Source organism: Phyllobates terribilis, unplaced genomic scaffold, assembly GCF_046119375.1.
Source record: "Phyllobates terribilis strain yellow unplaced genomic scaffold, ASM4611937v1 Scaffold_8__6_contigs__length_399053987, whole genome shotgun sequence".
Lineage (NCBI taxonomy): Eukaryota > Metazoa > Chordata > Amphibia > Anura > Dendrobatidae > Phyllobates > Phyllobates terribilis.
The window spans coordinates 206,615,959-206,635,782 of NW_027362768.1; the positions used below are offsets into that span (position 1 = coordinate 206,615,959).

Consider the following 19,824-nt stretch of genomic DNA (forward strand, 5'->3'; position numbering starts at 1 on the left):
GATATGGGGCTGCATGTCAGGTAAAGGCACTGGGGAGATGGCTGTCATTACATCTGCAATAAATGCCCAAGTTTCCATTGATATTTTGGACAGTTTTCTTATCCCATCAATTGAAAGGATGTTTGGGGATGATGACATCATTTTTCAAGATGATAATGCATCCTGCCATAGAGCAAACACTGTGAAAACATTCCTTGAAAGAAGACACATAAGGTCAATGTCATGGCCTGCAAACAGTCCGGATCTCAATCCAATTGAAAATCTTTAGTGGAAGTTGAAGAAAATGGTCCATGACAGGGCTCCAACCTGCAAAGCTGATCTGGCAACAGCAATCAGAGAAAGTTGGAGCCAGATTGATGAAGAGTACTGTTTGTCACTCATTAAGTCCATGCCTCAGAGACTGCAAGCTGTTATTAAAGCCAGAGGTGGTGCAACAAAATACTAGTGATGTATGGGAGTCTTCTTTTGTGTGTTTGTTTTTCAGGATTCCATAATTTTTTCCTCAGAATTGAGTGATTTCATAATGTTTTCCCTCTGCTTGGTCTGAAAAAAAATTACCCTTAGGGTATGTGCACACGATGCAGAAACGCTCAGGATTTTTTCCTGAGCATTTCTGCATCTCCCTGGCAGGAAAAAACACATGCGGATTGTACATGCAGTTTCCTGCCAGGGACATGCGGATGTGAAGCATTCTTCACTTTCATTTCCGCATGCGGGTTGACAAGCGCTTCCCAAGCGCTTGTCAAAAAAGTGCTTGTCAACTTCACACTATATAAATCCATGCAACCGGCAACGATTTATATAGTGTGTGAATGTCAAAAAATAAATCTATACTTTACCCTCTGATGGCCCCCGGTGTCCTGCTTCGCTCGGTCCCGGCTACCGGCAGTGAAGACTGAAGGACCTGCCGACGTCAGCGTCACGTGACCCGTCACATGACTCTGACGTCAGCGAAGGTCCTTCTTCATTCAACCGCGAAGTGCCGGGAACCAAGCAGGAGCGCTGCGCGGGCCGTCAGAAGGTGAGTATATATATATATATATTTTTTATTTTATTCTTTTTTTTTTTTTAATGGTACCTGGGTCTGGATGAGAGTCCTCTCATCCACACCCGGGTACCATCCGCACATTAGACCGCATGAAAAGCGCATCAACATATACAGTGATGCGGATTCCATGCGGTCTAATGCAAGTCAATGGCGCCAAAAAAGCAGCGTTTCCGCAAAATTAATTGACATGCTGCGGATTTATGAGCGCAGCGTTTACGCTGCAGAAAAATCCGCATCATGGGCACAGCACATGCGGATTTCAATTGGGGAACATTGCTGCCCTTCTACCATGCGTTTTTCATGCGTTTCCGCGGCGTTTACGCAACTGCAAAAACACCGCGGAAACGCATTAAAACCGCATCGTGTGAACTCAGCCTTCCTGAGTACCACATTTTTAATCTTGATTTCTTTTAGTGTTTCTTAAAGCCCTAAAGTTGCCATTTGAAATGACTTTAGTTTTGTGCCATGTCTGTGATCGACTTTTTTTCAACAACATTAAACAACTGAATGAACATCCTCCGAGCCCGGTGATTCCATAATTTTTGCCAGGGGTTGTATGTATGTGGGTTAAGAATTGGCTCAATGATAGGAAACAAAGGATGGTTATTAATAGAGCACACTCAGACTGGGTCTCAGTTAACAGTGGGGTACCACAGGGGTCAGTATTGGGCCCACTTTTTTTTTTTTTTTTTTTTCAAACATCATTTTTATTAGGATTTTCAGAAAAGAAAAGCATATAAAAGACATATAAACAATGCCAAAAGGACCATTAATCAGGAGCCCGTACGCAGATCAGACACATTGTATAATCAATAAATTGTGATTAGCTGGCACAACAAATAAAGAAAGATTAAATATTAACAACTTACAGTCATCATTGTCAGCAAAAGGAATTAAGTAAATATAAGTAATTCGTACTAATTATCCCCCATGGTTTAGTTTACGCGTAATAGTCCTAAGTTGTTGTTTAGACCCTCTAGAATATACCATTCTGTAGAGGTAAATGGTTCGACAATTTTAATCTTTTTCAGTCAGAGAGCAACATGTTATAATAAACTGTCTCCATTTTGATAGAACTTTGCCGGCTTGTTGTTCCTGAGGGCATCTAGTTGTTCTACTCCCATAAAGTGTTTCAGTTGGATCATCAGCTCTGCTATGGGGGGAATGTTGGGGCTAGTCAATATCGGAGTATATGTTTTTTTGCCAGGCAGAGGAGGAGTATGGAGCAGTTTTTTGTTTTTTTTTATTGTTATTTTGTAGGGTTCCCTGGGTTACTCCAATAATGTAGTGGGGCTAAGTATGGAGAGAGGGTGTACTCTGGACCCCATATAGTGTGAATCGTATCTGAGACCAGATCCTAATATACCGTTGAATCGGCTCTAGGACCATAGACCATGTATGAGGTCATAGTATGGATGATGACACTTAGGGCATGCAATTAGTCTATTTGATAATGGATCTTTTTTCGGTATATTAAAGGTGTATTATGGCTCCATGTATTATTTTATACTGAGTTTCTCTCCATGTTTCATTTATAATGTATTTTCTAAATACCTTCCAGCCTAATCTGATCTTAGTGGGAATTTCAACGTCTTCCTATTGTTGTTTCCAATATTTAAAGAAAACGTCAGGGTGTATCTTTAACAAATTAGATTTCATAACCGAATAAAGATTAGATATTGAGGGAGTACCCGTTGGGGATAGTAGAATCACGTCCAATTGATTTTGGGAGGTCTCCAAAGTAACATCCCTTAAGTTTGACATAACGGAAAGGCTGATTTGTTCGTATTGGAAGCCATGTTGGAGAGGTAGACCATACTTATCCATACACTCTGGGTACGTCAACCATCTCTGATCGGTTGGGTGGAGGAGGTGAGATATATTATCTATACCCGCTTGCTGCCATTGAAAAATAATTTGTTTTCAATGCCCTGTGGAAATTCTGGATTCTGCCATAGCTGCAGGCACTTAGATATTCTGAAAGAAAGGCCATATTTCTTCCTAACGCTTTCCAAGCAGAAATGGGGTCTTTAAAAGTTACTGATTTTTTTGATTTCTAGGGATAGGGGAGTATAGTGAGAGTGTAGAAGAGCAGTTAAATTGAAGGATACGCATAGTCTGATTCCAACGAGTAATCAGAGTATGTAGGTCTTTTGTGGAGCCAAGCTATTACGTAGCGAAAGAGGCAGGCAAGGTTATAGTTCCTGATGCTTGGAGAATTGATGCCACCATCGTCTTTGGATGACATAAGTTTGTCTAGATTAATCCTAGGACGTTTTCGCCTCCAGATAAAGTGACTGAAGGCCCTGTTGAGTGTAGTCACGTCAGTGTTTCAGTAGTAATGGTAGAGTTTGGAGTTGATACAGAATTTTGGAAGTACTGATCATCTTGACCAAATGTTCCCTACCCAAAAATGACAAGGGCAAATCCTGCCATGACTACAATTGATTAGTGACTTTTTGGTGAGGGGGGTATAATTTAACGTGTACAAAGAGGATGGCAAGCAACCTATTTTGATGCCCAAATACGTGATATGAGAGGGAGCTATAGTAATATCGTTAAAAGATCCTTTTGGGTAAAGTTTTATTCCTTTATCAGTTAATGGTTATAATTCACATTTTTTAGCATTAATTTTAAACCCAGAGTAAGTACCAAACTTTTTAAGTAAATCCAATACTAGAGGTAAATGCAGGATGGGATCCGACATTAACAGAATGATATAGTCTGCAAAAAATGCCGCCTGAATTGATTTCTTATTAAATTGGATGCCTGAGAAAGTTTTAGGGTCCGATAGTTCATATTCTAAGGGTTCTAGTGCCAGGTTAAAAAGTAGGGGGGACAAAGGACACCCTTGTCTCGTTCCCTTCTCAAGAGGGAAGGGAGTGGATAGAAAGCCCGGAGTATACACCTGAGCTCTTGGAGACATGTATAAAACTACGTATATAATTAAAGAAGGGGCCTGACAACGACATCTTAGTTAAGACCTTATACAACCAATCCCAACTAATGTTATCAAAGGCCTTTTTGGCATTTAGGGAGACAATCACCGGGGAACCTTTTAAATTAGGTGTAGAGGGGATTTTATCCAGCGCCAACAGTACTTTCCTAATATTTAGCCTGGCTGAGCGACCCTTAAAGCTGGCTTGTACATGGGATATAAGGTGAGGTAGAATAGAGGCCAGTCTGTCAGCCATTATTTTAGATAAAAGCTTAATGTCGATATTTATGAGGCAAATCAGTCTGTATGAATCGGGGGATAATGGATCTTTGTCTGGCTTTAGTAATAATTTGACATAAGCCATATTTGCGGAAGGGAAAATGGGATCGCCATTAGTTATTTTGTTAAAGATAAAACCTCTTCCGTTAAGGATTTAAAGAAATCAGAAGTGTCCATCAGGTCCAGGGGCTTTGTTTGGTTTCAGATTTCTAACTATATTAGTAATCTCTTCCAATGAGATGGGTTTAATATCGATTTCTGTTCTTCTGAGAATAAAGGTAATTTGACCCTATCTAAGAGTGTATCGGAGAGGGGCAAGGCTTGATTTGGATTTTTATATAAGTCCTTATGAAATGAGCCTAAGATTTCATTAATTGATTTAGGATTCGTGTGAATTACCCCACTGATATTTCTTAGTTGGAAAATTCCCTGTGGCTTTTTCAGACCTCTTGCTCAGTTGGCCATCATCCTCCCTGATTTGTTGTCAAACCTATAAAAATACGCTTCTGTTTGGGATAAGTGGAACTTTTCTCTCATATCTGGGTATTGGTTGAATTCAGACTGTTTTTTGGGACCAAAGTGTTTTATTTAAAGGGGAAGGGTCAAGAAGCAATGTAGTGTAGACTTGTTTCAGTTCAGATGATAGTTCTCTATATCTTCTCATAACTTTTTTTTTTGTGAGGAAACGTATACGCCAAAATTTTCCCTCTAAGTACCGCCTTGGCCGATTCCCATAATAATGTCGGATGGTTTTGGTGTGCCGAGTTGTCTGACAAGAATTCCTGCCATGATAATTTGAGAGAGGAAATAAATGAATCGTTTTTACAAAAATAATCTGGAAATCTCCATAAGAAATCAGAGCCCCGAGGGAATTTCTTTCATAGTTTCAAATTAACTGGAGCATGGTCTGAAATAACAATGTTATCAATGTGTACAGTTATCAATTTAGCCAAAGAAGGAGAGAAGAATATAATCGATTCAAGACCAAGCGTCGTTGGCGTGTGAGAAATGCGTGAATTCTCTATTGGTAGGGTTCAGGAACCTCCACGAGTCGATTAATTGGCAGGTGGACATAAGAGGGGCTAGCGCTTTGTCATGCGAGGTCATTGATTGCGGAGTACCAGCAGTGTTTTTCCTATCCTCGTGGACTGAAACCACCGAATTAAAATCTCCACCTACTATTTTGTTGGGATTGGAGTCGAGCAAAAGTCTAGTCTCCAATTGTTTGAAAAAGGATTTGTTTCCTATATTAGGGACATAAACATTATAGATAGAGAAGGTTCCACAAGATGTAGTTAATGTTAATTGTACCAATCTTCCCTCTCCATCCTGTTGTTGGCTTATGATCTGGTGTATAAATTGTTTATTGATAAGGATTAAGACTCCAGCCTTTCTATCTACGGACGATGAGCCATAGACACCACCCACCCATAATTTTTTCTTCATCCGGGGGAAATCTGCCTCCAGTAAACGTGTTTCCTATAGGAGGGCTATATCGGGCTTTAAACGTTTTAAATGTCTAAGGACTTTCATTCGTTTTTGGGGAGACCTCAAACCTTTAACACTCCATGACACGATAAACAGTCAGGGACTGTAAGAATAAGCATGACTGGTGAAATACTTACAAGACAATGATGACATGTAACTGGATTGTACAATAAGGATCAATGCTCAAACATGTGTAACAAATTTAAGTAACAATAAACCAAAATTTTAGAACACTGACCTAGCAAGAGCGTAGACACTTTGTATCTGCTCGCTAGGAAAAAACTTTCCCCTGGGCTTCACTTCTGCCCGACCATGTGTGTAACATTACAAATTATTATTTACCCTCTTTTACTATGTTGTTTTTCATCAACATTTTTCTTCCATTTTGATCCCTTATTAATTCCATTTACCCCTCCCAACATATTTATGGAAAATAATAACTTTAGTCAAAGTTTTAAAAGTCTGAGAGGGAAGACGGTCGGAAGCAATTGCCTCCATAATACCTTTACTCCGGAGTCTCCATGTGTATGAAAGGAGAAGCTCACTGAATCAACGGTTATTATAGCTCTGACCTCCTTTGTCTCCTCGCCTCGTAGATCCCTTAGGGGACCGTGAGCAAGAAAGAATATCCTCATGGTGGATCTGTTCAGGGCTAGCTCTTGGGCACAGGAGACTGCTGACAAAAGTATCTGCTTTAACAGGTGAAATAAATTCCCAGAATGAGCCATCCATGTCCTTCAGGCGTAGAGTAGCCGGGTAGTGTAGTTGAAAGCGGATTTTTCTTTGTGCAGTCTGGTGCATATAGAGCTGAAGGACTTCCTTTTCCTGGTTACTTCGATGGAGTAGTCTTCGAAAAGCAAGATTTTATGGCCTTGAATGATCAATGGGTGGTTTAGTTGTTTGTATGCTCGGATAATGTCCGCTTTATCAATGAAGTCCAGAAATTTCATGATGACCTGTCTTGGCCTGATTGTATTATGGGCTCCAGAGATAGCAGGTGGAGAACCGATTCTGTGAAGTCTTTCCCCCTTTTTACCTTCAGGTAGTTTTAGGGCTTTTGTGACTTCATTTTCGCATAGGAATTTCAAGGTGTTCTGAAGATTCGATTCAGGTAGACACACTAAACGCAGACTGCTTCTATGAGAGCAATTCAAGGTCATCTATATGATCTCTCAAAATTATGGTTTTCACGAACGATAGCAGATATTTTGGAAGTCCTCTTTTGAATCATCCACGATGTTCGATATTCAGGATTCTAATTCGGTAAGCTGTTCGGCTCGTTCATCCTGTCTGGTTTGTAGATCCAGCAAGGCAGTGTTTAGTGTGGATTGTATTATGGTTTTGATTTCGGGTAATAGCGTAGCAGTGACCTCAGCCGCTAGTTCTGAAGGGTCAATTTGTGTCTCCCCTTTCCTTGAAGCAGAATTGCGGGGCATTTTGGGGGGTTGCCGCAAATCCTCTCCACCCTCAGATTGGGCGGGTTGTTCCTCTTGGTCAAAAGTAGGAGCCATATTATGAAGATTGGAGAAGTTCGAGTGGTTAGAAAAGGTAGATTGTTTTTGCCCGCATATAGGCCAATGATATTGTTTGAAGATGGCCTTCAGCTGTATGAAAGTTTTGAAGAATCGCAGAGCTGCAGTAGCCTGGAGTAGATGTACAGGGGGGTGAACATGAACGGTTAATCAGAGCTCACATGGTCGGCGCCTGAACCGGAAGGCTCACAGATTCATAGTTCGTAGACTGTACCTACTACATGATAAGGAATGGAGAAATCACCAGAGCAGATTATCTATTGACCAGCGAGACTGAATATGTGGGGCAAGGTTGGTTATTAAACGCCCATGGAGAGTTGGATGATATCACAAGAGTAGTGAGTGAACAGTAATTGTAATAGATTGAGACTAATGTCCTTGTGGTCCCCAAGATGGCGCTTGAAGTGAGTAGTGAAAAGTAGCTGTTCTATTACACATGTCACCTGGATGGAGTTTAGATGTAAATTAGGAATTGCTTTTCAAATAAAGATGAACCCCTTTTTTTTCCTTTTTCTTATAAGTTGCTCCTCTTATTCCTTGTTAATAAGGACAAAAAGTTCAACTTGGGGATTTTATGTCAAAAGAGAATGTTGTCCTTTACTGTGAATCAGTGGAAAAACAAGTGATTTTCTACGGGGTTAGAGATCTGTGGCTCTCAGTAAGGGTTAGATAAAAATGCTGAGGAGGGAGAAGGGTTTATCTGATTTTGAATAGATTTAGTAGCGATCTAGACAGTTTGGAGCTGCAGCTTCAGTGTCTCCACACGAGAAGCACAGCTTCAGCAAGATGGCGGCTGTTCCCGTGGCGGGAAAGGAGGGAAGCATCCGACCATTTATAAAATACAGACCCCTTCTTAGTCATGTCAGTAAAGGGTTTCACTAGAACAGAACAATTCCGGATGAATTTCTGCACGGATCTTCTCCGAATCCATCCGAAAACCCGAAGAGGACAACAAGTACCCCAAATCTGCACCTCCTGAACAGTGAAAACACATTTCTCTAGTTTGGCATATAGTTTGTTATCCCTTAATATCTGGAGCACCTGTCGAACATGCCCCCGATGGGTCTCAAAATCAGATGATAAACCATAATATTGTTCAGATAGACCACCACAAACCTCCCCACCAAATGATGGAAAATGTCATTTATGAAATGCTGGAATACCGCAGGTGCATTTGTCAAACCAAAAGGCATAACCAGACTCTCGAAATGTCCTTCCGGGGTATTGAACGCTGTTTTCCATTCGTCCCCTTCTCTGATTCTAACCAGATTGTAGGCTCCCCTTAAATCCAACTTGGAGAATACCTTAGCTCCCACAACCTGGTTGAACAAATCTGGAATCAGAGGAAGAGGATATGGATCACGGATGGTAATTTGATTTAGTTCCCGGAAATCTAAACAGGGACGTAGACCGCCATCTTTTTTCTTCACAAAGAAGAACCCTGCCGCCACGGGCAAAGATGAGGGTCTGATATGTCCCTTCTCCAGACTTTCCTCAATGAAATCCTTCATGGCTTGTCTCTCAGGGCTAGAAAGATTATACAGTCTGGACTTCGGTAGTTTAGCTCTGGGGGGTCAGGTTAATAGGACAGTCATACGCACAATGAGAAGGCAAATCCTGACACCCCCTCTCAGAAAAAACGTCCTCAAAACCAGACAGAAAAGCAGGTAATATTTCCATAGAGACAGTAGCAATGGAAATATCTAGACAGTTCTCATGGCAGTAATCTCCCCATTCAATAATCTCCCCGGTTTGCCAATCCACCAACTAATTATGTTTAACAAGCCAAGGTATACCCAAGACAATCGGAGTGGGAAGATTGTCCAGAACATAGCAAGCGATGATTTCACAATGAACTGACCCCACCCTCAGTTTTACATTATGTACAATCTGAGTAAATGCTTTCTGTGCAAGTGGCGCCGAGTCAATGACAAAGATGGAAAAAGGTTTAGCTAAAGTACAGCAAGCAAGACTGAGTTTTCACAAACTCAGCATCAACCATGCTGACTCCGGCTCCACCATCAAATTTTCTCGGTTATGCTCTCTAGCACCACCTCTGCTGTCAGGACAAACCGGGAACTGCAGGTTGGTAACAAATGCACCCCTTGTTTATCCAACTCCAGCCTACCAAGAGTTAAATAGTCTCCTTTTGTTTAGGAATTGAAGGACAGGTCCCAAAAAAATGTCCCTTTTTCCCACAAAAAAACAAACAACAAACATACGCCTTTTTTCTTGTGAATCTCCGGGGAAATGTATGATGTAGCGACACCCCCAACTGCATGGGTTCCTTCACCTCCCCCAGTACTGGTTCACCCCCAGACCGCTTCCCTGGCAGAGGCACACAACCCCGACCAGAAGGCCACAGAGAAGGTGGTCTCACCTGTCTATCCAAAAGGCCTCTATCAAGACGTATGGCCTATGACATGGCAGCCTCCAAGGACTGAGGGGTTTCATATACAGCAAGGCATCTTTCAACCTTTTAGTAAGACCCTCACAAAATTGTCTTCTGAGGGCTGAGTCATTCCACTTGGAATCCGTTGCCCATCTACAGAATTCAGAACTCAGAACTGTACGTCTCCACTGACCGAATCCCCTGCTGAAGGCGAAGTAGCCTAGACTCAGCCAAGACGACACGGTCAGGGTCATCATAGATGAGGGCCAGAGCCCCGAAAAACCCCTCCAGACTGAAGACCGAGTCATGCGGTAACAAAAATATCCATGACTGAGGATCTCCCTGCAATAGAGAGATCACAATACCAACCCGCTGCTCCTCATTACCGGAGGAGTAAGGACGAAGCTTAAAATACAGTTTGCAGGCCTCCTTGAATACAAAAAACTTGTCCCTATCTCCTGAAAACCTGTCCGGGAGGGCAACCTTGGGTTCAGGCTGGACAGGCCTACCTGCAGAGACCCCCACATTGGTGACCTGTAGCCGCTGACGCTGCGGCTGAACCTCACAGCGGAGGTCATTCACCTCCAGAGACAGACAGCGGAACTGCTCTGTGAGCTCTGCAAGAGTACTCATACCAAGGGAGAAAGGAAAAATAAAAACCACACCCAAAAAACACACACAAGGTGTGACAAAGTTTTTTTTCCCCTTTTCAAAATGCGCTAGGCTGGCGATAATGTCACGCAAGATGTGGGAAAGACCTAGTGCAACACAAAGGGAAAGGGGGGAGTGGAGACCTCCTAGGCTGATCTGATATCACTCTATCTCCACTAACGTCTCTACATTGGTTCTTCACCAATCGCCACATGCGAACCTCGCCCTGTCTTTCCATGGCGTTAGGCCCTAGCTAGGGAAGGGAGGGGGATGAACGCTAGTCGATCCCCTCTGAAGCTAAAGACAACAAGGGGGAACAAACCAGGGAAGATAGCTTAGCTTTCGTCGACTTCAGAGAGATGAACACCCATCCTCATAGCTCCAGAGAGGAAGTAGTAATGCACTTGCTCGGAGCCTTCACAAGGGGTAATGTGAATATTACCAGCACCTCCCTCCAGCAGACAGAAGGTATTTATACACCCAGGCCAGGGTGCTAATCAGCAAGAGGAAGGTAGCCGCTGGGTCCTAGAGAGACAGCCTCTAAGAAGGTGTCTGTAATGCCAAAACAGAGATCTCCTACAACCAACTGCAGGGCGACTGTCTGTCACATCTGTGACACCCGAGCATGTGTGTGAGCAGCGGATCAAGCCAGACCCCTTACTGCCCACGCTCGCCTACCACATCGGCTATTTAATACCTCTGGGGTGGCGCTTCCGGACCCAACTCGCCAGTGCCATGGCCAGGCAAGCCGCTCTTCCAGCTACTGGGTCAGGCCTGGGACATTCTTCCAGCAGCACCTTCTTCTTGAGGTCTCCCATCAAGGACAGGAAACCAAACTGATGCAGAGGAGAGATGCCGCCCTTTTATTTTAATGGGTTTCCCATCCTGGATGGACAGATCCTCTCTCTCAGGTGGTGCAGTCACAGGAGAAGGGAAAAAATACCCTGTATCCGCTCGTATAATGGTCATGAAAAGGGGAGCAAAATGTCCCCCTTTACCGTCATAACATTATGGTACTTGAGATGTTGGCTCAGTCTTTGACGCCAATCCTGAACCCACATCTTTGACAAAGAGATGATAGTTGTATTATTCAGCCATAATATGTCTAACAGCCGCAAGCTAACCGGATAGCTGGACAGCGGCACACATGGGCACAACTGCAGGAGCTGATGGGTGGACATGACAGCCGGGTGGTCTGCTGAGGACTCGGGAGCCGGTCATGACGGTACCTCCCTGAACGGCAGCCTGGGGCTCGGTGGCACAGGGGCCTGTAATTATATCCTATATACAGCGGTACTCTATATAGTAAAAGCCATCATACAAGTGCAGGGTTAAGTCCTAGAAGGACGGCTAAAAAATATGTTTAAAAACAGTTTACTGCTATTGGAAAAAATATAAAATATTTGACTCCCTCCCTCCCCAATAATATACATAGATGCAGCATCACCAAGTCTATAAAAGTAATGAATTAATCCATTTGGTAAACGCTGTAATGAAAAAAAATCTAAGAAGAACGACCAAACAGCGCCAGTCTCCGGTCAATGGGGAAAGAAATGAAGGCGGAAGGTGACGCTGCGAGCGGATGAGCCACTTCTTGCTGCCATCGGACTTTTGTCCCATGATTCAGGGGGATGTTGGATTTTTCTTCTGAAACAAAGAATTAAACAAAATGAAAACTTGAAAGTTTATTCTGTGTAAAATGGCAGAGACCTCCAGAGATGGAAGAGTCCAGAGACCCCAGCATACCCATCCGCAGCTCAGATCCCAACTTCCCATATACATTATATAAATTATATCTGTTTAGGTCCAGGAGCAGATGAGGCGGCTCAGACCCACCGCAGGGCTGTGATAAATAACAAAAACTGCTATCTACATAGACAAGAATCAGAATGAGGGCATGGGGACAAAGGCCGGGGGAGACCGAGGGCATGGGGACAAAGGCCGGGGGAGACCGAGGGCATGGGGACAAAGGCCGGGGGAGACCGAGGGCATGGGGACAAAGGCCGGGGGAGACCGAGGGCATGGGGACAAAGGCCGGGGGAGACCGAGGGCATGGGGACAAAGGCCGGGGGAGACCGAGGGCATGGGGACAAAGGCCGGGGGAGACCGAGGGCATGGGGAGAAAGGCCGGGGGAGACCGAGGGCATGGGGAGAAAGGCCGGGGGAGACCGAGGGCATGGGGAGAAAGGCCGGGGGAGACCGAGGGCATGGGGAGAAAGGCCGGGGGAGACCGAGGGCATGGGGAGAAAGGCCGGGGGAGACCGAGGGCATGGGGAGAAAGGCCAGGGGAGACCGAGGGCAGACGGAGAAAGGCCAGGGGAGACCGAGGGCAGACGGAGAAAGGCCAGGGGAGACCGAGGGCAGACGGAGACTGGGAAAGGCCGGAGGAGACCATAGACATTACATGGGGGGCGGGATTTCCATCATTTCCCGGATACCACCCTACGGCAGATGCAAAGGTCCGCACATGGCACGGGGCGAGGCTGAAGTTCAGGGTCACAGCTATTTACAGGGATCGGGTCAGATATGGGGCTGATCTGCAGGTAACAGCGATATGAAGGTGCTCGGCCGCTGTACTACAAGTGCGGAGAACACCGGCCTTCTTCCTCCCGGCGGGGAGTCGCTGGCTTTCAGTCACACAGGCTGCCCGGACAGCTCACCCAGCATCAGTGCCGCACCTGTACGACAGCAGCCGGGCACCTTCATAACACAGTTAACCTGCAGATTAACCCTATATCTACAGATTGATAACATTATCCAATGTGACAAGTCCTCTTTAAAAATTAAAATTCTATTAAAAAAAAAGACCAATGTACTGATATCAGAACCATTGGCAAAAATGTTAAAAAGAGTATGGAAGCATTGCAGAATGGCAGCTAGAGGGCGCTGCCTTTACTGGCCAGGGCTTGTGCTCTCCGCTTTGCCAGGCGCGACTTTGAGGGAGGGGAGAGTCTCATGGAGCAAATCTTCTGGATGAAGCTCTCGCCATCTTCGCTCAGGTCACTGTCGTGCTGGGAAAGCTGGCGCTTCACTGCGATGGCCTCAGCGGCAAACAGGGTCAAGTCTTTAGTGCTGCTGTTCCTGTACAATAAGAATATGGCAGGTTACGAGACCACCTCAGCGGCTGCACGCAGGGTAACAGCATTTCACACCCGGCCACCTCGTATTAGGATACCCCCTGCTCCGCCAGGAGCAAAAAGTTTAAACACAAACAACTGATGCAAAACCTACAATTCTTGGGACACAGTAAAAGTAATCTGTAAGCACCATGAGGCAGGACAAAGCCGATTCCAGCAAGGTGTGGAGCCGTGCATAACCCGTCCCGGCAGTGTTCTCAGATGCAGCAGAGCTCCGGTGTTGAGCAGTGCATAACCCGTCCCGGCAGTGTTCTCAGATGCAGCAGAGCTCCGGTGTCGAGCAGTGCATAACCCGTCCCGGCAGTGTTCTCAGATGCAGCAGAGCTCAGACGTCAAGAAGTGTATAACCCGTCGCGGCAGTGTTCTCAGATGCAGCAGAGCTCAGGTGTCGAGCCATGTATAACCAGTCACGGGACTGTTCACAGATGCAGCAGAGCTCAGGTGTCGAGCCATGTATAACCAGTCACGGGACTGTTCACAGATGCAGCAGAGCTCAGGTGTCGAGCCGTGTATAACCTGTCGCGGCAGTGTTCTCAGATGCAGCAGAGCTCAGGTGTCGAGCCGTGTATAACCCGTCACAGCAATGTTCTCAGATGCAACAGAGCTCAGGTGTCGAGCCGTGTATAACCCGTCACAGCAATGTTCTCAGATGCAACACAGCTCAGGTGTCAAGCTGTGTATAACCCGTCACAGCAGTGTTCTCAGATGCAGCAGAGCTCAGGTGTCAAGCTGGGAATAATGATTTCTGGGTACATTGTATAGTGACAGCTCATCAGTGCAGAGGGCTGGACTACCTTGCACCTGCCAAGTTGTCTTGTAGCGATAATCTCCTGCTGATAAAACACTGCTTGTATTGAAACAGCAGAACACAGCCCAGTAAGTGACACACAGCTGAAATCAGGGTCTCCTACATTATGGTACTCTCAGATTACATAGCAAAAACCTGCAGACAGATTCACTTTAACCCCTAAAAGACTGCGCGGTTTTTCGTTTCGGCGCATTCGTTATTTCCTCCTCTTACTCCAAGAAACATAACTTTTTTTTTATTTTCCGGCGACATCGGCGTGCGGGCTTATTTTTGATTTTTTGGGGAGCAAGTTGTACTTTTGAGTGACTCCATTCATTTTATCATGTGATAAACTGGAAAGTGAGAAAAATTCCAAGTGTGGCGAAACAGTGATCAAAGCCTGCAATTCAAGACTCTTTTGAAAATTTCTTTTTTTTTTTCATACATCACTTATTGTACGGTAAAAATGACTTTGCAATGATTCTCCAGGTCAGCACCATTACGGTGATACCATACAGTCGCGGGTGCGCTTTGTTTTACTTAAGCGATCGTTGTAATTCTTATTTTATAAATGAATAGTGCACAAGAAAAGCCTTAGTTACTTACCGGTAACGGGATTTTTCGGAGCCCATGACAGCACCACGTGAGAGAGAGGATCCGCCCATCAAGGACAGGAAACCTACAGGTTAAAAAGGGCGGCCCTCTCTTTCCGCCTCAGTTTAGTTAACAGAGCATGAGTACCGCCAAGGTTAGTTATAACAAAACATGATCACATTAAGTACATTACTTTTCATCAATTTCCCGCAAGGGTGCACAAAAAGAAAACAACTCTACGGGAGTGCACAACACCAGTGAAGGGAGGGAATATACGGGTGCTGTCATGGGCTCCGAAAAATCCCGTTACCGGTAAGTAACTAAGGCTTTATTCAGTCGCCCATGACAGCACCACGTGAGAGAATTACAGAGAAGAAGGAAATTAGGGAGGGACCACAGCTTGAAGCACCCTTCTCCCGAAAGTGAGATCTGCAGAGCCACCCAGATCCAATCTATGGTGCCTATAGAAAGTAGAGGGAGAAGACCAAGTGGCAGCCTTACAAATTTCCTCAATGGAAATCCCTGTCTTCTCCGCCCAGGAGGTTGATACCGCTCTGATACAATGCGCCCTCAATCCCTCCGGTATCTCTTTATCCCCTGAGGAGTACGCGAGGGAAATGGCCTCCTTGATCCATCTAGCGATTGTAGCCTTTGAGGCCTTACAACCCTTCCTAGCCCCCTGATAGCAAATAAATAGGGACTTATCCTTTCTAAAGCCACGTGATACTTCTAAGTACCTTAGTACACACCTCCTAACGTCTAAAGCAGGGGTCTCAAACTCGGCTGGGTATATGGGCCGCACATGGAAAAAATTTGAATTTGGGGGGCCGCATTCTTTGTTCAATGTGACATTTTTAGTGATACCATTTTTTTTGTATACACCTTTTGAACATTTTTGCCGTGTTTATTTTTTTATGGCTTGGGTCGTTATGGATGTGGCGATAATAAACGTGCACTTTTTTGTGTTTACTTTAGTTTACATATAAAACAGCATTTTTAGTGCCCAATATTTTTTCATGCTTTATTTTATTTTTTATTTTTTTTACAATTTTATTTCCCCCAATTGGCCACATACAGTAATATTGTCTTACAATTAGCATCATATAGTAATAATGGAAAACATCTTGTAGTAATGGTCCCCACCCTGTGGCTATGTGCCCCATCCAGGTCCCCACCCTGTGGCTATGTGCCCCATCCAGGTCCCCACCCTGTGGCTATGTGCCCCATCCAGGTCCCCACCCTGTGGCTATGTGCCCCATCCAGGTCCCCACCCTGTGGCTATGTGCCCCATCCAGGTCCCCACCCTGTGGCTATGTGCCCCATCCAGGTCCCCACCCTGTGGCTATGTGCCCCATCCAGGTCCCCATCTTGTGGCTATGTGCCCCATCCAGGTCCCCATCCTGTGGCTATGTGCCCCATCCAGGTCTCCATCCTGTGGCTCTGTGCCCCATCCAGGTCCCCTCTTGTGGCTCTGTGCCCCATCCAGGTCCCCATCTTGTGGCTATGTGCCCCATCCAGGTCCCCATCTTGTGGCTATGTGCCCCATCCAGGTCCCCATCTTGTGGCTATGTGCCCCATCCAGGTCCCCATCTTGTGGCTATGTGCCCCATCCAGGTCCCCATCTTGTGGCTATGTGCCCCATCCAGGTCCCCATCTTGTGGCTATGTGCCCCATCCAGGTCCCCATCTTGTGGCTCTGTGCCCCATCCAGGTCCCCATCTTGTGGCTATGTGCCCCATCCAGGTCCCCATCTTGTGGCTCTGGGCCCCATCCCGGTCCCCATGTTGTGGCTATGTGCCCCCTGTGCTGTTCTTCACACACATAAAATAGAAAAAAAAAAAAGATGATTCTCACCTGTCCTCCGTTCCCTCGGCGTCCTTCCTGCAGATGTGGCCCGCAGGCACCACAGAGTCCGACCCCTTGACTATCCCGACCAGGTCCAGGAGGAGCCGCCGACAGCAGCGCTGCATTGCCGCACAGAGACTGTCTCCCAGCACAGCATTTTCAATGTCAGCCGCCGGCCAATCAGAGGCCAGCAGCTGATAGCTGCGTATGGCAATGACGTCATACTCGCTGCGCCGACACGCAGATATCAGCTGCTGGCCTCTGATTGGCCAGCGGCTGGCATTGGAAATGCAGTGCTGGGAAAGTCTGTGTGGCAATTCAGCGCTGCTGTCGGCGGCTCCTCCTGGACCAGGTCGGGATCGTCAAGGGGTCTGTGCCTGCGGGCCGCATAAAGCAGCCTCAGGGGCCGCATGCGGCCCGCGGGCCGCGTGTTTGAGACCCCTGGTCTAAAGTGTGAAGTCTCTCCTCTTTTTGGTTTTTGGGCGGAAAGCAAAAAGTTGGGAGAACTATTTCCTGGGTTCTATGGAATCGAGTGGCCACTTTAGGAAGAAAGGATTATATTAAAACCTGATCCAGCCTATCGTCCAGAATTTGCGTATATGGAGGGCATATTGAAAGGGCCTGTAGGTCACTGACTCTCCTGGCTGAAGTTAGGGCTACTAACAGGACCGTCTTTAGGAAAATAATTTTGGGGGAGACTAAATCTAGTGGCTCAAAAGGAGGACTGGTCAAGGCATCTAAGACAAAATTCAAATCCCAGGGAGACATCTTTACCTTGGTAATGGGTCTACACCTAAAGGATGCTTTTAAAAAACGGGCTATCCAATAGTTATCTGCAATATTGGAAGAAAAAGTTCCCAACGTCGACACCTGTACTTTCAAGGTACTGGTAGTGAGACCTAATTCTAAGCCTCGCTGCAGAAATTCCAGATTTTTCCCAATAGGGGGCCCCTCCTCCACCTTAACTTCTGCAAAAGACAGAAACTTCCTCCAGGTCCTGGCATAAATACGGGTGGTAACAGGTTTTCTGCTAGCCAGGAGAGTATTCACTACATTTGCGGGGAATCCTTTGTTGGTCAATAACACCCTCTCAAATTCCACGCCGTCAAATGTAGACTCGGGGTTGGAGGATGGGAAAGTGGCCCTTGAGTGAAGAGGTCCGGAATCTCCGGAAGAACCCAGGGATCTGATATGGACATCTTCCGGAGACAAGGGAACCACGGTGTTTTGGGCCAAAAGGGACATAGGAGTATCACTGTGGCCCGGTCTGCCCTGATCTTTCTTATCACCGCTGGGAGCAGGATCATGGGAGGGAAGGCATATGCCAGAGGAAATCTCCAGGGAACCATAAAGGCGTCCACTGCCAGGGGTCCTTCTCTGGGGTCTAAGGAACAAAAATTTTCCACTTTCCGATTGGCTCTTGTTGCGAATAAGTCCACAGTCGGAAGGCCCCACATTTCTACGATTCTGGAGAATATTTGTGTATTTAGGGACCATTCTCCCTCTTTTACAGAAGTACGGCTGAGGAAATCCGCTGTGATGTTTTCATTGGCTTTTAGATGAGTAGCCGAAAGAGAGAGACAGTGATCTTCGGCTTTCAGCAAAAGTGCGTTCGCTACCCTCATCAAGTTTCTTGAGCGGGTTTCCCCTTGGTGGTTTATGTAAGCTACCGTGACTTGATTGTCCGAGAGTACATGGACATGCTGGAACTCGTTGAACGCATGCTGCACCGCCAGAAGCTCCTTAACATTAGATGACAACTGTTGCTCACTGCTTGACCAGGTTCCCTGCACTAATTTCCCTTCAAAGTGAGCTCCCCAACCTGTAGCACTTGCATCAGTGGACAAGACTGCAGTTGGACTACATTCCCAGGGAACCCCTTTAGCAAGATTGTCTTGTCGTAACCACCAACGAAGGGACCATATGGCACGAGGACCTAGCGTAAACCTACGGTCTAGATGCCCCTCTAAAGCTGCGTTATTGTACAACACATCCCACTGAAAGGCTCTTGAATGCAATTGTGACCAACGAACCGCAGGAAAAGTGGAGGTGAAGGTTCCCAATAGTGACATGGCCTTACGGAGTGACATGGTAGAACAATGTATACGTAAACCTTCTAACTCCCGGGTTCTATCAATTTTCTCTTCTGGAAGACAACATAGCTGTTTCCTGGAATCTAATATGACCCTCAGATATTGTTGTACCTTGAGTGGAGATAGTCTATACTTTTCTAAATTTAGAAACCACCCCAAACTCTTTAAGACCGACATGGTCTCCTGCAGGTGGGTCTCGCACTGAACCACCGAATTCCCCACTATCAGGAGATCATCCAGGTAAGGGATAATTAGAATGTCCCTCTCTTATATGGGCCATAACTTCCGCCATTACTTTAGTAAAAACCCGTGGGGCTATAGCTAAACCGAAGGGGAGTGCAGTGTATTGGAAGTGTTTAACCACCCCGTCTATTTCAATGGCCAGCCTCAAGTATTTCTGGTAATCACTATGAATTGGGATATGGTAATACGCATCTTTGAGATCGAGCACTACCATATAGCAGTGGGGAAAAAGTAACTTTATTACGGATTTTAAAGACTCCATTTTAAAGGTGTGTATTTTAAGGAAATTATTCAGAGATTTCAGATTTATAATTGTCCTGAAACTTCCATCCGGTTTTGGAATCAAGAAGAGCGGGGAGTAGAAACCAAGACCCTTTTCAGCTTCCGGAACCTCAATCAGGACGTGCTTTCTTATTAGGGTTTGTACTTCCGAAACGAGGGCAGCCTGGCGTTCTGGGGAAGAACTGGAGGGAACAACCATGAATCTTTTGTGAGGCAATGCTTTAAATTGAAATTTAAGGCCATACTTAATCAGGCTCAAAATCCAATTACTATGAGAAATCTGTTCCCAAGCTGGGACAAAAAATGACAATCTCCCTCCCACCTGGGCTGATTGTGTATCCCCTGGCTTCTGCTCAATTTTTGGAGACGGACCAAAGAGTAGACCTCTACCTTTTCGACCTCTTCCATCAGACTTGTCTTGCTCCCTGAAATATCTCTTCAGGAAAAATTTCCTCTTCCGGAACGATCTCTTAAAGGAGGGTAGAGGTACTGATGGAAACCCCTTCTTAGGGTCCC

At 45.6% G+C, this 19,824-nt stretch overlaps 1 protein-coding gene across 5 annotated transcripts in view; it reads right to left on the minus strand.

Moving 5' to 3' along the window:
- MKNK1 (MAPK interacting serine/threonine kinase 1) overlaps positions 1 to 19,824 on the minus strand; it is a 67,150-nt gene that overhangs the window by 10,751 nt on the left and 36,575 nt on the right. For 3 of the 5 annotated variants that reach the window (XM_073644057.1, XM_073644052.1, XM_073644054.1), the window contains one exon: positions 11,999 to 13,409. The exons of 1 other annotated variant lie outside the window; for it this stretch is intronic. In XM_073644057.1, the coding sequence (XP_073500158.1) occupies positions 13,205 to 13,409 (205 nt within the window). In that variant the 3' untranslated portion in view covers positions 11,999 to 13,204. Of the gene's footprint in view, positions 1 to 1,531; positions 11,976 to 11,998; positions 13,410 to 19,824 lie in introns of those variants that run through there. One more of the 5 variants, XM_073644055.1, reaches the window with a different exon arrangement.